Source organism: Malus domestica, chromosome 06 (genome assembly GCF_042453785.1).
Source record: "Malus domestica chromosome 06, GDT2T_hap1".
NCBI classification, from domain to species: domain Eukaryota; kingdom Viridiplantae; phylum Streptophyta; class Magnoliopsida; order Rosales; family Rosaceae; genus Malus; species Malus domestica.
Window position 1 is genome coordinate 25,529,987 of NC_091666.1, and position 14,780 is coordinate 25,544,766.

Here is a 14,780-nt window from a genome sequence, read left to right on the forward strand (position 1 = left end):
ATCCCAAAACCCTAACCTTAAATTTCAAGGTCGTATTGCTCGCAAAATGTCAATGCTGCAATATACACATGTATACCTAGTTGAAACAAAAAAATATGACTAAAGTAAACAACATGATAAATTTTGTCAATTTTGATTTATAATGCAATAATTTAACTTGCTCGACGTTATAGAGAAGAAAATTTGAACTTAGCTGGAAGGAGACGAATATACTACCTTGACTGGCTACTAACTTTACAAGCCATGTAGTTATGAGAATAACTTCTTTTCTTTTTTTTTTTTTTTTTTTTTTTTGGATAGTCGTTCTGGGCCCCAAAATAGTCCAATTTGATTCACCTGAAGTCTAGGAGCCCAGCCCAGAAATTTCAATCCATACAATTATATAGTTTCAAATTATCGCCAAAATTATAATTTAGAAAACCTTTGGGCTTTCTCCGAATTCTGACATTCCCATGATTCGCGGGGGCTAAAAGCTCTCCCCTCCCTTCCCTCAACATTTTACCGCCAAATCCACATTTCAGAAAGCTCAGCTGCCCTAGTTCCCTAATCCCACCCCGGAAAACCTCCATTCCCTCTGAAACCGGACGCCATGGAAACCAGAGCTCGGCCGCAACCAATGCGACTCGTCGGATTCATCGGCGGTCGAACTATCCTTGTGTCGGTGGCTTCCGAATCCGCCCTGAACCTCATAAGCACATCTATTGTAGGTGAACTCGGCCTCGAAGTCGATCGGAATCTCTCCCTTTCTTTTCCGCTTGCAAACGGCACGGCGGCGAGAACCGACGACGTCGTATCGAATCTGCGGGTGGAGATTGAAGTATACGAGTACGTTTCGGACTTTCACGTTTCTCCGCTGCCGGATTGCGACGTGGTGTTCGGGGCCGATTGGCTCGAGTCTCTAGGCGCTGTTGTTTGGAATTTTAGGGAGAAGTGGATGAAATTTACGGTGGATGGAATTAAGCACACGTTGGTTGGTAAGCTCCGATGACGATTCTTCTGAATTGCATTGCAACTGTTTGATAATATTGAGATTTTACTGAAAACAGATGAGATTGTTGGGGCCTTCTTCCAATTCTGTTTTCTCTGCAGGACTAAAGTGCAATTTCCAGTTTATTTAATTTCGCTTACTGTAGTCTGTTTGGTACTTCGATTTCTCTATGAGATTGGATATGTTGTTTAAACAGTTCGGATTTTAAAATTGGAAGAGCTAAATGTTTATTGCATGTTTAGTTTTTGTGTGAGGAATTGAATTGTTTTATATTTAAGGCGACAATTGTTCACTCAAATTATAGCGTTTTACGTAGTCTATACTTGCTTGTATAAGGAATTACATGATTATCTCGAGATATTGCCACCGTGGCACCTCATGTGCATGTAAGTTCTTATCGTAGAAGAAGTAGAAACGAAATTAGAGTCCTAGGGATTGGAACAAAGACCTACCGGACTTTGATGCCGTTAAGCAAATTATATGTATTTGTTAGGGCCATATCTCTGTGCTCAATTGGTTCATTGTTTGGAAAACCTGTAAATACTGACGACTCCCCCTCTACATTTGGAAGCGCAGGAGTTGGAGCGTTAGAAAGAATTTGGTCAATATCGAGGATGCCTGTCTGCGAAGATAAAAGTCACGAGGAATTTAGATGGGAAGATTATCAGTTGGGGAATAGAGGTACCTTTTAACTCACAAGTATTATATTTTTTAGTTTCCACTTTAGTCGCTTGTCAATAACCTCTATCGGCTTACACGTATTTGTTATCCGCGGTATTTCTTTGTTATTTGGTTAACATGTTCTTGAGTTCATTTGCGAGAGAGTCATCTTTAAATGCGCAATTACTCCATTATTTTGAATACCTTTAATGACTGAAGACTCTCTCTCTCTCTCTTTGGGAGCACAGGAGGTGAAGCGAGTACATTGCAGTCAATGTCGAGCATGCTGGTTTCTGAAGATAAAAGTCACGAGGAACTTAGATGGGAATATTACCAGTTCAGGAATATAAGTATGTTCGATTCTTCATTTTCCTGTCTTGCACTAGCGTGTGGTTTTCCAAAATCGAAGAGGCACCGCCCTCCGAATCTCGAGAGCCAGACTCCCAACATGATTACTTTCTCAAAAATCGAAGAGACTCTGCTTTCCGAATCTCGAGAGCCAGACCCCCAGCAGGATGGCTTTCTCAAAAATCAAAGAGGCATCGTTCTCCGAATCTCGAGAGCCAGATCCCCGACAGGATTGCTTGTTCGAAAATCGAAGAGGCACCACTTTCCCAACTTCAAGAGCTAGATCTCCTTGGATAAAGCTTGTCTGTAATCTTCACACGCAACATCAGCTTTCCAGATACCACAGACCACTTTTTCAAAGTGCTCTGACAGAGTTAAAACATGTGAAGCTGGCAGCTCCCACTACCGTGCTATAACCAAGCAGGGTAAAGGAATAGCATTATTACTTGATGTTAGGGAGACTTCTATATATGTCGACCTCCATCCCTAACGGACAGGCAGACCTGCAAAAATGCTCAACCCTTTCTCTTATCTGAGAGGGCACTCCCAACGAAGCCTTTCGAAATATTCAGCTTTCTTTCCCCCCGATAATACCTCTGTAAACAAGCTATACTAGAGCAAGAATATCTCATATCATCAGGGTTAAAAGCAAGAGTATCCCATATCATGCTTTTTCCCTGTCTTTTCCTTTGGCCTTGTTCTTACCTGCAAGACAAGGAGAAAGAGAGCAATCAGTCAGCACTTGGAATCAAGCTTCCAGCCAGGAACTGACTGCCTGGAACCCCTTACCTGATTACTTACCTGGCATTGCTCTCGAGTACTCATCTTCAACATCTTATGCTTCTAGGGAAGATACCGCATCTGCCTGAGGAACAAATAGGGCAAGTGAGAAGGATACAAGGAAGCATGTGGAGACAAGCGTAACAGCACACGTGCCGATACATCCACTACTCTGTCAAAAGCAAAAGTATCCCATATCAGCAGGGTCGAACGTACTCTAGATTTGATGGACTTGTTTTGACCCTCAAATTCTTCAGTCGGCCTTATACTCTGGAGGAAACCAGAAAACCCTCCAGCCCAGTTCAAGAATAAGCCTGTGGAAAGTTACTTCTTCAAAAGAAAAAGTATCCCATATCATCTCTCCTCATTTTTCTTCTCTTTATCCTTCATGCTGCCTGCAAGATAGGGAGAATGTGAACAATCAGCCGGAGCTCTGATTGCTTACCTTGTCTGTCACCTCTTTCAGCAGATCCCCTAGCTCGGCGACTTGGGGGACTCCTACTACATGGTTTGTATCGCGCTTGACCAAGCATGAAACTACAAGTAAGCTTCAAGTGAAATTGATACATTACCTTGTGCATCTCCACCAGTTACAGATACCACCCCTGGATGGAGGAAGAGTACTTCCAGAGAAGATGCCACATCTACCTATGAGACAGTGTTTGGACCCAAATTTACATCATCGGCCCGTGTAATCGAGACCGTAGAGTAAACATAGTTCTTAGCCGTCGGATGGAAAAGTGAAAATATTTTTGTTAAAAGATAATATTATGGTTTTTATCATGATTATCTTTTAATTTGAATTATCTTGACATATTCTTAAACGGGATGGATATGATGCAAATTATATCCTCAAGTAAGAGTGTTTGGGCTCAAATTAACATGTTGGGCCGAGTATAGAACCACTCTCGGCCCGGGAGGCCTGGCGACAGGGGAGCCTTGGATCATTTAGTACGTGGGCTCCTAAACCTAGGTCGGCTAGGTCATATTACATTTACTAGTCGAGTCCTAACGCGATAAGGAGTCTCGGCAAGGGTAATAACCCGGAAGTGAATCCGGCTCAATAGAGGACTAGGCTCACAATCCTAGTAAACATAGGACTGGTCGAGTGGGTGTTTGATCCGGAGAAGAAGACCTAGTTCGAGTAGGGTTTTGACTCGACTTCAAAGGTATCTAGTGCTATAAATAGAGGAGGCTGTGCATCATTCAAGGGGACCTCTCCAACACACACAAAACTGCCCTGCGCAAACTTTCTCAACACCTTGAGATTTTTTATTTTCTTTTTTTCGCCGACACATCTTCCGTTGGCATCAACAGCACTGTGAAGGCAACCGGTGATATCTTAAGTCGGCATAGATAGCTCTGTCACCGTAGAATCAGCTGATCTCGCAGCATCTTCCGTTGGCATCAACAGCACTACGGCGAGGACGACTGGTTACCTATCCAAGTCTCGGTCAAGAAGGATTTCCGAATCCTTATTGGTCGAGGTCATCTCATCAGCCTTCTCGGCGAAGTGAGGTGTTACCAGGTTACTGTATTCGGCACATTGACAGCCGAATTTGAGATTGAACTTCGCAAATTAGCAGCCTTGTCTTCAGGCTCTAGAACCCAAGAGGCCGAGAATTGTTCCTTCCTCGGCCGCAATCGCAAGACACAGAAGTCAGCAGCGCGCTCAACGCAACATCATCAAATTTACTCCTCGGCCGAGCTCGGTCGACGAGTTGGCACGCCCCGCAATCACCGAAGGACGTAGTTAGCTTAGAAAATACTCGGCCTGCGCGCCACGTAGGCTTTGTAATTTCTAGGGTCAACATTTTGGCACGCCCAGTGGGACCCAGTGCTAATACTACGAAGTTCATATGATATATCAAGATTCCAATCTGGCTCAACGTAGCCGATTGTACGAGCTCCTAGAGGAATTGAGAAAACACAATGAGGAATGTAAAAGATCTTTGGAAGTGGAAAAAGTTCTTCGTGGCCATGGAGAGATGCAAAAGTCATTCGCTTGCATGTTGAGAATAAAAGCTCCTGTTACCCTGCAAAGGCAATGGGTAAATGAAGACAGGGCTCGATTTAATGCCTGGCTAGATGAAGAAAATTTTCCTTACGTTTCTGATTACAGATCAATTCCATTTGAAAAATGGTTAGGCTCAAAGGCCGGGGGGCAATTTTTCGCTCCGGCCGTAATCAGACATCGGCCTAAGAAAATTGTTAATTTGGCCGAAGAACAAAGGCCACCTATTTTTTCGGTCGAGGCTGAAGATATGGTCGGCCACGAAGAAAAACCTAGGCCACCTATTTTTTCGGTCGAGACTGGAAGTGTGGTAGGCCTAGAAGAAAAAGTTAAAGTTTCTGAGCCACAAATCGACTCAGAAAATGATTCGTCAGAGGAGTGCTCCAATGACGAACGAGGCCGAGGCCTAGCCCAAGAATCTACGCCAATTGATATGATTATTGGCGATAAAGTCGATATGGAGAAATCCTATTCGGCTAAGTTGTTTGAATTAAACGCCGAAATTATGCCTGGGGGGCATAATACTTGTTCCACACATTCGGCGGCCGAAAATGCAAAATATTTCACCAAGTTAGAAATATTGGGAGATGATCTTTTATTCGGTTTTGGAAAATGTCAAAGTGAAAATTTTGATGTAAAAAGATCTCGGCTTGGAATAAAGCATCGTTGGCCTCCTCCTGACTACGTTTCGGCCACTTTTCTTTTCGTTTGCTAAAAATATAATTATATATAATAAATTATTTTCTTAACCATTCGGCCCTTGACCGATACTTAAGAAAATAAGAGGGGCAACAAGTGGTGTGCTCGGCAAAATTTTGGTCATTTTGTTTTTAGCCGAGCTCGACAAACAAGCCGACCCGAGAAAAGTTATTTTCGCTGCTATCAATAGTACCATGCCTATGGTTAAAGTGTGGGGACAAGTTTCAAAACCATTTAATCAGGAAGATGCTAGGGTCAAAGTTTGGCCGAATAAGTCATGGTTGCTGTTTTGAGGTTATATATATATATATATATATATATATATATATGTATATAGTCATGATTGCTGACAATGGGTTTGATATGCATATATATGTAGGCAGGCCGAGCTGCCAAGAAAAGACTCTTCTCGACCTCGGCCAAATTTATCCTCGACCCCAATTCCAATTCTTCTCGACCCTGGTTCATAACTGTTTATCTTCGGCCATGAGTTGTTCTTTGGTCGAAAGGAGCCGTGAGTAAACAGCAGCAAGGGATGACGGTCAAAAGTACATCTGATTAGGCTGGAGATACTTAATTTCCTTAATCATTCGGCTTACGAGCCGAAGTTCAAGGAAACTGGGGGGCAATGTTTGGACCCAAATTTACATCATCGGCCCGTGTAATCGAGACCGTAGAGTAAACATAGTTCTCAGCCGTCGGATAGAAAAGTGAAAATATTTTTGTTAAAAGATAATATTATGGTTTTTATCATGATTATCTTTTAATTTGAATTATCTTGACATATTCTTAAACGGGATGGATATGATGCAAATTATATCCTCAAGTAAGAGTGTTTGGGCTCAAATTAACATGTTGGGCCGAGTATAGAACCACTCTCGGCCCGGGAGGCCTGGCGACAGGGGAGCCTTGGATCATTTAGTACGTGGGCTCCTAAACCTAGGTCGGCTAGGTCATATTACATTTACTAGTCGAGTCCTAACGCGATAAGGAGTCTCGGCAAGGGTAATAACCCGGAAGTGAATCCGGCTCAATAGAGGACTAGGCTCACAATCCTAGTAAACATAGGACTGGTCGAGTGGGTGTTTGATCCGGAGAAGAAGACCTAGTTCGAGTAGGGTTTTGACTCGACTTCAAAGGTATCTAGTGCTATAAATAGAGGAGGCTGTGCATCATTCAAGGGGACCTCTCCAACACACACAAAACTGCCCTGCGCAAACTTTCTCAACACCTTGAGATTTTTTATTTTCTTTTTTTCGCCGACACATCTTCCGTTGGCATCAACAGCACTGTGAAGGCAACCGGTGATATCTTAAGTCGGCATAGATAGCTCTGTCACCGTAGAATCAGCTGATCTCGCAGCATCTTCCGTTGGCATCAACAGCACTACGGCGAGGACGACTGGTTACCTATCCAAGTCTCGGTCAAGAAGGATTTCCGAATCCTTATTGGTCGAGGTCATCTCATCAGCCTTCTCGGCGAAGTGAGGTGTTACCAGGTTACTGTATTCGGCACATTGACAGCCGAATTTGAGATTGAACTTCGCAAATTAGCAGCCTTGTCTTCAGGCTCTAGAACCCAAGAGGCCGAGAATTGTTCCTTCCTCGGCCGCAATCGCAAGACACAGAAGTCAGCAGCGCGCTCAACGCAACATCATCAAATTTACTCCTCGGCCGAGCTCGGTCGACGAGTTGGCACGCCCCGCAATCACCGAAGGACGTAGTTAGCTTAGAAAATACTCGGCCTGCGCGCCACGTAGGCTTTGTAATTTCTAGGGTCAACAGACAGATAAGGCAAGTCAAGACGATACCACACTCCGGTACTTAGAAGTTTCGTGGCTACGAGATCATTCTCCCATAATATTTCCTAATGTCATTTGTACTAAATCATTCACTTGTACTCACTAAAGGAGAGCTTGAACCTATGTACTTGTGTAAACCCTTCACAATTAATGAGAACTCCTCTATTCCGTGGACGTAGCCAATCTGGGTGAACCACGTACATCTTGTGTTTGCTTTTGTGTAAACCCTTCACAATTAATGAGAACTCCTCTATTCCGTGGACGTAGCCAATCTGGGTGAACCACGTACATCTTGTGTTTGCTTTCCTATCTCTATCCATTTATATACTTATTCCCACACTAATGACCGGAGCAATCTAGCAAAGATCACAAAAAGTGACCGTTTTCGCTACCTAGGATCTATCTTGCAAGAGAACGGAGAATTAGATGGAGATCTCAACCATAGAATACAAGCTGGATGGATGAAGTGTAAGAGTGCATCCGGCGTGTTGTGTGACCGTCGTAGGCCACTGAAGCTCAAGGGAAAATTTTATAGGACGGCAATAAGGCCAGCGATGTTGTATGGCACAGAATGTTGGGCAGTGAAGCATCAACGTACACAAAATGGGTGTAGCGGAGATGAGGATGCTTCGTGGGATGTATGGGCACACGAGAAAGGATAAGATTGGGAATGAGGTTATCCGAGGTAAAGTAGGAGTAGCCAAAATTGAAGGAAATATGAAAGAAAATCGGTTCCGGTGGTTTGGACATGTGCAAAGAAGGCCTACTGACGCTCCGGTTCAAAAATGTGACTACGGGACAGAGGTTCAGGGCCGAAGGGGTAGAGGAAGACCTAGGAAAACTTTGGAAGAGACCCTAAGAAAAGACTTGAGTACTTGGATCTAACGGAGGATATGACACAAAACCGAGCGCAATGGCGTTCTAGGATTCATATAGCCGACCCCACTTAGTGGGAAAAGGCTTTGTTGTTGTTGTTGTTGTTGTTGTTGATGTCAGTCATGTGTAGAACTATATCCACTTCAGAAGCTTGCCAATAGCCTCCATCTAATTATATGGATGTGTTATCAGCTCGTGTTCAGTTGACCGTGGTGACTTTTATGAATTGGTTGCCTTGCCTCTGTATGAAATGCAGGTTGCTTCAGTGGTTCAGCAGGCATTCTTGGTCAGAATCATTTGGGACGGTTGTAAGTTATCTCTTGTACTTAATGTATCCCCCATGCATGTTTACGTTTTAGATTGACTGTCGTTGTTCTTGATCCAAATTCGAAGAAACAAAAAGTGGTATATCTTCTGTTTGATCTTAAATGCCATTCACTGTCATTGGAAAAACATTGTGAGATGAACCAAATCTCATTATCTGTGAATGTCTTAGTATTTCGTCATTCATTCCCGTCCCTCTAACAAATAGTTTTGAGTTTACTTGTTTGTTACGGAGAAAATAATTCTAATCTCATTAGCTGTGAATGTCTTAGTATTCCGTCATTCATTCCCGTCCCTCTTTATATTCTGTCATTTGAAACTTTCTAATAAACATTTGGACTTGAATTGGGAAGCAAATGACATCCTGTTGTTTACTCAAAGCTCTGCAGGGACTCAGATGTCAATCCATCGTGGTGGAGCAGCACCGTGGATTCAATATGGACTTTCGACCATGCCTCTGATGTGAAAAATCGTATGTTGTTTTGTTTAATCTGAAATGTTGTTGTACTTGACTGGTAGAAGCTATTAGGGAGAGAGATTTCGAATCCAATGATTTAGATTAGGTAGTATCAAAGTTAAGTTTCTTGATTCGACTACGAAACATACTTAGACTTGAGTTAGAAGAAAAGAAACACATGAATTTTCAAATGATTATGTAGCTATTTCAATTCTAATCTCACCCTCTCTAGTTACTTGAGCAGTATTTGAGCGTAAAATTTTTAGCGTGTTTACTTATGTGGAATAGTTATTGAAAATATACATTTTCATAAACGCCCTCGATTGAAGATGTCCTAATCGATTTTTTCATTTTCTTGACTCGCGACTTCACTCATCTCGGATAAGTTAATAAGTCGTTAAAGATAATAACAATACCTTCGTCTCATTTTCCTTTTCAACATTATTTTTTTTTCTTGACTCCCAATTTCAATAATTGAAAATGAATTAAACATGTGATTCACAACAATGTGCATTTTCATTCAATTCGTTTGCTTTCTTAGCTTTACTAATTTTCTTCTGTAATTTCACCCATTCCAAATAAGTACGTTAGTATGGACGATACGATACTTTCATTCTAACTCATTTTCTTTTTCAACTCTACTTACGTTCTTATCTAACTTGCGATTTTACCGGTTTCGAATAGGGTAACGTGGCCCTAAAAATATAGACTATTTTCCATTCAACTCATTTTCCTTTTTAGCTTTACATATTCGTGATTCACGACTTCACCAACTCCGTATAAATAAACATGTCATTAAGGATAATACCTTTATTTTCTTTCTTATTAGGTAATGTGTTTGCATAACATCTTATGGTTGCAATTTGTTGGTTTGGACGCCACACTAGCAGCTAAACCCGTTTCATATAAATTAATCTCCTCGACAAAACTTTCAAGATCAATTTGATAAAGTCAAACATATAATCTTAAATAAATGAATAAATATTTTTAATCACTTGAGTTACAAGTTGTGTTTAGATAGCCTATTACTAGGCTGATGACTCTTGTAGTCTCATAACAAGTCCAAGACCTTAATCCACTTATTTTTAATCACTTAAGTCAATATTATTAATTACTTAAACTCCAAGTAGCTTGCAGATGTGAATTAAGAGTTTGAACACCTTAACTCAAATACTAGGAGTTTAGGGGACGGAGTTAGGAACTTAGGACTGCCTTCCATTATTCAAATTAATTTTAATATATGATGCTTCAAGGGGGTGGATTACCTAACTCTTTGGCCAGTTAGGTGAATCACTAACCATAACACTTGTTGCTATTTTCACAACCGAGAGTTCACTTGCTCTTGATTTAGGGATACTTCTCTTCCGAATATCGGAAGATATCCAAGTTTGAAGTCTCTCTCCGACTGATTCAAATTGATCCAAGAAACGCACACGAAATAAACAATAAGGAGTCGATTTAAAAGAGATTTGCCATTTCACTATCTCAATGAATCCATAATAATTCTTTTACAAAATCCCAGAGCATAACATTGATTATGCACCAAGTGAGTTAGAATAAAAGCTCAAATAAAAAAGAAGAAAAAGTAGAATTACAAGCAAATGGAGAAAAAAGAAAGAAAGAATATACTACCACATCTCTACTACCTTTCTTTTTTTTTCTTCGCCAGTCCAGTAAGTTTTCTCAGCAAGAGGAATTTTCTCTGGATTAAAAGGTCTGTTGGAGTATGTGGCCAAGTGGCCACCTTTTAATTAAACAAATCAAAAAGAAAAAAAAGACAAAATAATTATGTCTCTTCCTTGTTTTGGGGAAAAGAAAAGGGAATTGGTCTAAAGTTGTCTTGGTCCATGGGAAGTCACGGATGAGTTCTTTGAAAGAGAAATAATTGCTATTTTTGATGAAGTGTAGTAATGAAGCCATAAGAGAGGAAAAAACGTAGCAGAAAATGAGAGCAAAAACAGAGGTGCTGCAGCCCCATTTTGAAGAGAAGAAAGAAAGGTGATTTTCTTTCTTTGTTGGTACTCACTCAATCAAAGTTGTATTTGTGTATTAGCTTTGAGCTTTGTATAGAGAGGAAATTATTCACTATATTTCCCTCTCTATTTGTTTCTTTGGTGTGTGAGAGCTATTGGGTGTATTGGGCTTTTGGGTTGTGAGATTGTCAACACTTTGTAAACTCCCATTTGGTTGATAGTGGATTATTGGGTGAGCTCCTACTGCTCCGAGGACGTACTCCAGTTACACTGACTGTTGAGGAACCTCGTTAAAATCTTGGTGTCTTTAATATTTTGTTCTTGCATTTCATTTGATAAATTTCCTGTGGGTTAGCTTGAGTTGGTTCCAACGGGTTTGGTGCTATCTTAGCACAACAAGGTCCACTTTCATGATCCATAATTTGGCTCTTCCACCTCATTCCGTCGGTAATCGCCTTTATTTTCACCAGGATCTCTACAGTATCCCTGAACACAACAGTTCCTTCCGGCCTCAGAATCCTATCCATCTCCAGTAAAATGAGTGTTATGTCACACCTGCAATGTACAAACCACATTAGGCCTCAAAGTAACAAAACTCAAAGACCAAAGGCATATTGTCGCGGAATGAGCTTTACCTGTCCTGATATATGCTGAAGACTCCCCCAGCGTGGATGAGATCATATGTTCTGGGATAAGTTGAAAATGCCTCGCACCAATCCTGGTATGTTCCAATGAAACCCCGTTCGTAAATCACTCCAAGAGTGTCCTGGTTTGAGTTGGCAGGGACTGTGTTCATAACCCACACTGGATATTTTGACAACGCTGCAGCAAATCCACCGAGGTAAGCATTCATGTCCATCACATTCCTATACCTTCCATTGGAAATTGGTATGATACGCTTGTATTGTTCCACCCTTTCTTTCCACAGTTGATTATCCTCGCGGAGTTTCTCAGCAGTGATTCCTGGTATTGAACCACTGCTGATTCTAGGAGGGACAGCAAATGCACGCTCTGGCCATTTCTCCAACGCCCCACCAGCAACGTCATTGGGATTGCTGGTCTCCTGTAGAGGAGTAATGCATCTCTCCATGTCTCTTTCCCTTTTAAGCACAAAACATGGCACATTAAGCAGAGTTAAGTACAGGAGAATTTGCATTCCAAATCAAATAAACGAAATCACAAATGAAGCTCAGGGAGTATTACCAAGCCATATCTGGATTGTCTGATTTGCATATATGTGGTGTTTTATACACCTTCCTGCTCTTAACGCATTTGACGTGGTTTATAGGTTTTTGCCAGATTGCAAGATCGTTCTTCTCGATCACCTTCTTCCAGCACAGGCGCTTTGCAACAGACTCAATAGAATCTTGCTCTTGTTTTAAATCCTCTCGAGTTCTGTTCCATCCCCTCCAGTTCTTTTTCCAGTGAATAGGCGGCCCAGAAAGAATCCAATAACCACCAGGCCTTAGAACTCTGTCCACTTCAATTAGATACATACCACTGCAAAAATAGTCCAAGAAAAAATCCACATGCTTTCGAAATTGGTATCTAATCCAAAATTTAGTTGAAGCTGTTAGTTGAGGAGGTTTGAATAGATATATACATACATATACACACACACACACACATGCCTACTTGAAGTATGCAGCTCCAAAAACTTCAAGTAATGTGAGATAGTCTAATATGTTGAAGCAAACTAGAAAGAGAGACATAGACACTTACCATAGTTCATCCAAGGGATCAAGCAGCGGGAACAATGGGCCATATCGAAAGCTCTTGCAGGGTAGGGAAGCCTCTTTGAAGCCAGGGCACCAATCATAGCAGGAACTCCGCGCTCCAATGCAAACTGGACCTGTGCTTCGTGCGTATCTCTTGGCGCAAAAGACATTGTCACGATGTCCCTCTTCAACAGGTAAGCACCCCAACTGGCTACCTAAATACCCAAACAGGAAAGTGCATCAGAATTTTCTAGCAATACAGGAGTGTGAATCAATTATACATACATACATATATCTATACACATATATGTGCTACTTACACCACAGCCAGTATCAATTGCAGTTCTGATGTTGCCCTTAGTGAGAGGAATGAGCGCGTTAATGTCATCTATGTACGCATCAGCTCCCCTCCGAAACATGGTACCTCCCCCGGGGAATCTAAACCTGTCACCCATGACTTGAATCCAATTCTGGCCAGCTTTCTCAATGCTGAGTTCTCTATGGGGAATGTTGTCATACCAAGCAAAATCACGACTCCGAGGCCACTTGAAAGGGATCTTATACTTTGGCGGAGCAGGAATAAGGCAAAAAAGTTGTTCTTCTTGGGTAGGGCAATGCCTCTCTCTGTTTTTCCACATGTTCCTGTTGAATTTATTCCCCCTTGTTGGATCCTGGCATGGAGTGTACTCGCTGTAGGACATGTCACACGGTGGGAACTTCTGAACAGCCTTGGTTTTGTTGATGTCCGCTTGATGATGGCTTTCGAAGTCCAAGTGAAGCGATGATGATGACATGGATGAGGAAGTTTTGTTCCGGGACTGAGATAACGTTTCATCACAACTGACCCTTTGGTAGAGCTCAGATTGATTGACAGGGGCAGAAATGGTTTGCCAAGCTCCTATCATGTAACATACTATGCAGAGGGCACTAACCCCGAAGATCCAAGTGAGCCTCTTCTTCTTGGATTCTAGGTAATGGTGCTTTGGCGATCCACCACTACAATCCATGGTCATTTTTTTCTTTCTGCAAGAAGTTCCAATTCGAATGAAGCATCAAGAAATCACATTTTACCCATCAACCAATACCTCAAGAATTTCGAGCCTTTTTCACAAATCATAAGTTCCCAATTAATATAACCATTCACAATTCATCAAGATCACACTCTTAACAGTAACAATCAATCGAAAACGTAAAGATTCAATCTTTATTCATAAATCATAAACCACACATGAAAAAAAACATACATATCTCTATATAGGAATAAGCAGAAAAAGCAAAATGCAAAACATTAGGATCGCTCACTACTCTATCAACCAAATATGTAAAGATTCAATCTTTGCTCATAAATGATAAACCCAACATCAATAAAACTTACATATTTAACTTGGAAACGCAAACAAAGCAAAAAAATGCAAATCTCACAAAGCAAGAACAAGATCCAAACACTTGGAAGGAAAAGCTCAAAAATCCCATTGAACAAAAAAAACAAAAAAAATTAGGAAATGGAAGGAAAAGAAATGAAAAGCACTCAGAAATGTACCTATTTCCAGCAACAGAAGTTTGAATCTAGAAACAAAACAAGGTACTCAGTACCCTAAAGTTCTCACAAACTCTTAAAAGAAACTCCACTGAAGTCTGAATCTTTCTGTCCCCAAATTTTATTGGCAAGAACATCACAAACCCAACAAAGTCCACTGGAAACAAGCAAGGATTTGTACTCAGAAGCAGCAGCTGCAAACTGGGTAACTTGTATTTCTCTAAAGAAAAAGTTTCTGAAGTGGAAAGTGCTTTTTTTACCTGATGTGAAAAAAATCTCAGCCAAGGCTCTCTGTTTAGACCTTCCTGACCTCCCCCAGTAGAATAGTACGTCAAACAGAACCTCAGAACTGCAGAAATGGTAATTTCCAGTGGTCTTTGTTTCCATCTTTGTTTAATCAGAAAGATTAAAAATTGGAAAGAGGACGCAGAAAAGGTTATTTATTTAATAAGAGTGGGAAGCATGGGAGGAAAGGTGGCGTGTTTACGCGGAGAGCGGAACGAGAGGATGAACGAGAATTGCACTCAATATTCCATGTGATTCAAATGTTTAATCAAAATATAGGTGGGACCCATAAATTATGGAGATTAGACTCCCATTTTTTC

At 41.2% G+C, this 14,780-nt stretch overlaps 2 protein-coding genes across 2 annotated transcripts; one reads left to right on the forward strand and one right to left on the reverse strand.

Annotated features, from left to right (window-relative positions):
• The first annotated feature begins 446 nt into the window (after positions 1–446).
• Positions 447–9,190, forward strand: LOC103438763 (uncharacterized). Its single transcript, XM_029103772.2, has 5 exons — positions 447–974; positions 1,565–1,669; positions 1,897–1,998; positions 8,423–8,474; positions 8,872–9,190. Exons 1-5 carry the CDS (start codon positions 590–592, stop codon positions 8,954–8,956), a joined length of 729 nt encoding a protein of 242 aa, XP_028959605.1. The 5' UTR covers positions 447–589; the 3' UTR covers positions 8,957–9,190.
• Positions 9,191–10,444: 1,254 nt separating this feature from the next.
• On the reverse strand, positions 10,445–14,314 carry LOC103420534 (probable methyltransferase PMT18). Its single transcript, XM_008358594.4, has 7 exons — positions 14,179–14,314; positions 12,959–13,661; positions 12,639–12,853; positions 12,124–12,420; positions 11,556–12,020; positions 11,327–11,475; positions 10,445–10,691 (listed from the first exon to the last, which is right to left on the reverse strand). Exons 2-7 carry the CDS (start codon positions 13,649–13,651, stop codon positions 10,576–10,578), a joined length of 1,935 nt encoding a protein of 644 aa, XP_008356816.1. The 5' UTR covers positions 13,652–13,661; positions 14,179–14,314; the 3' UTR covers positions 10,445–10,575.
• Positions 14,315–14,780: the final 466 nt, after the last annotated feature.

Excerpts from the sequence above, each read along its gene's own strand:
- LOC103420534 (XM_008358594.4), bottom strand. The coding sequence starts at position 13,651 with ATGACCATGGATTGTAGTGGTGGATCGCCAAAGCACCATTACCTAGAA. Across the intron at positions 12,854-12,958 it reads CAATTGATACTGGCTGTGGT|GTAGCCAGTTGGGGTGCTTA; the intron begins GTAAGTAGCACA and ends TTGGGTATTTAG. Across the intron at positions 12,021-12,123 it reads GACAATCCAGATATGGCTTG|GGAAAGAGACATGGAGAGAT; the intron begins GTAATACTCCCT and ends TGTGCTTAAAAG.
- LOC103438763 (XM_029103772.2), top strand. The coding sequence starts at position 590 with ATGGAAACCAGAGCTCGGCCGCAACCAATGCGACTCGTCGGATTCATC. Across the intron at positions 1,999-8,422 it reads TTACCAGTTCAGGAATATAA|GTTGCTTCAGTGGTTCAGCA; the intron begins GTATGTTCGATT and ends TATGAAATGCAG. Across the intron at positions 8,475-8,871 it reads CAGAATCATTTGGGACGGTT|CTCTGCAGGGACTCAGATGT; the intron begins GTAAGTTATCTC and ends GTTTACTCAAAG.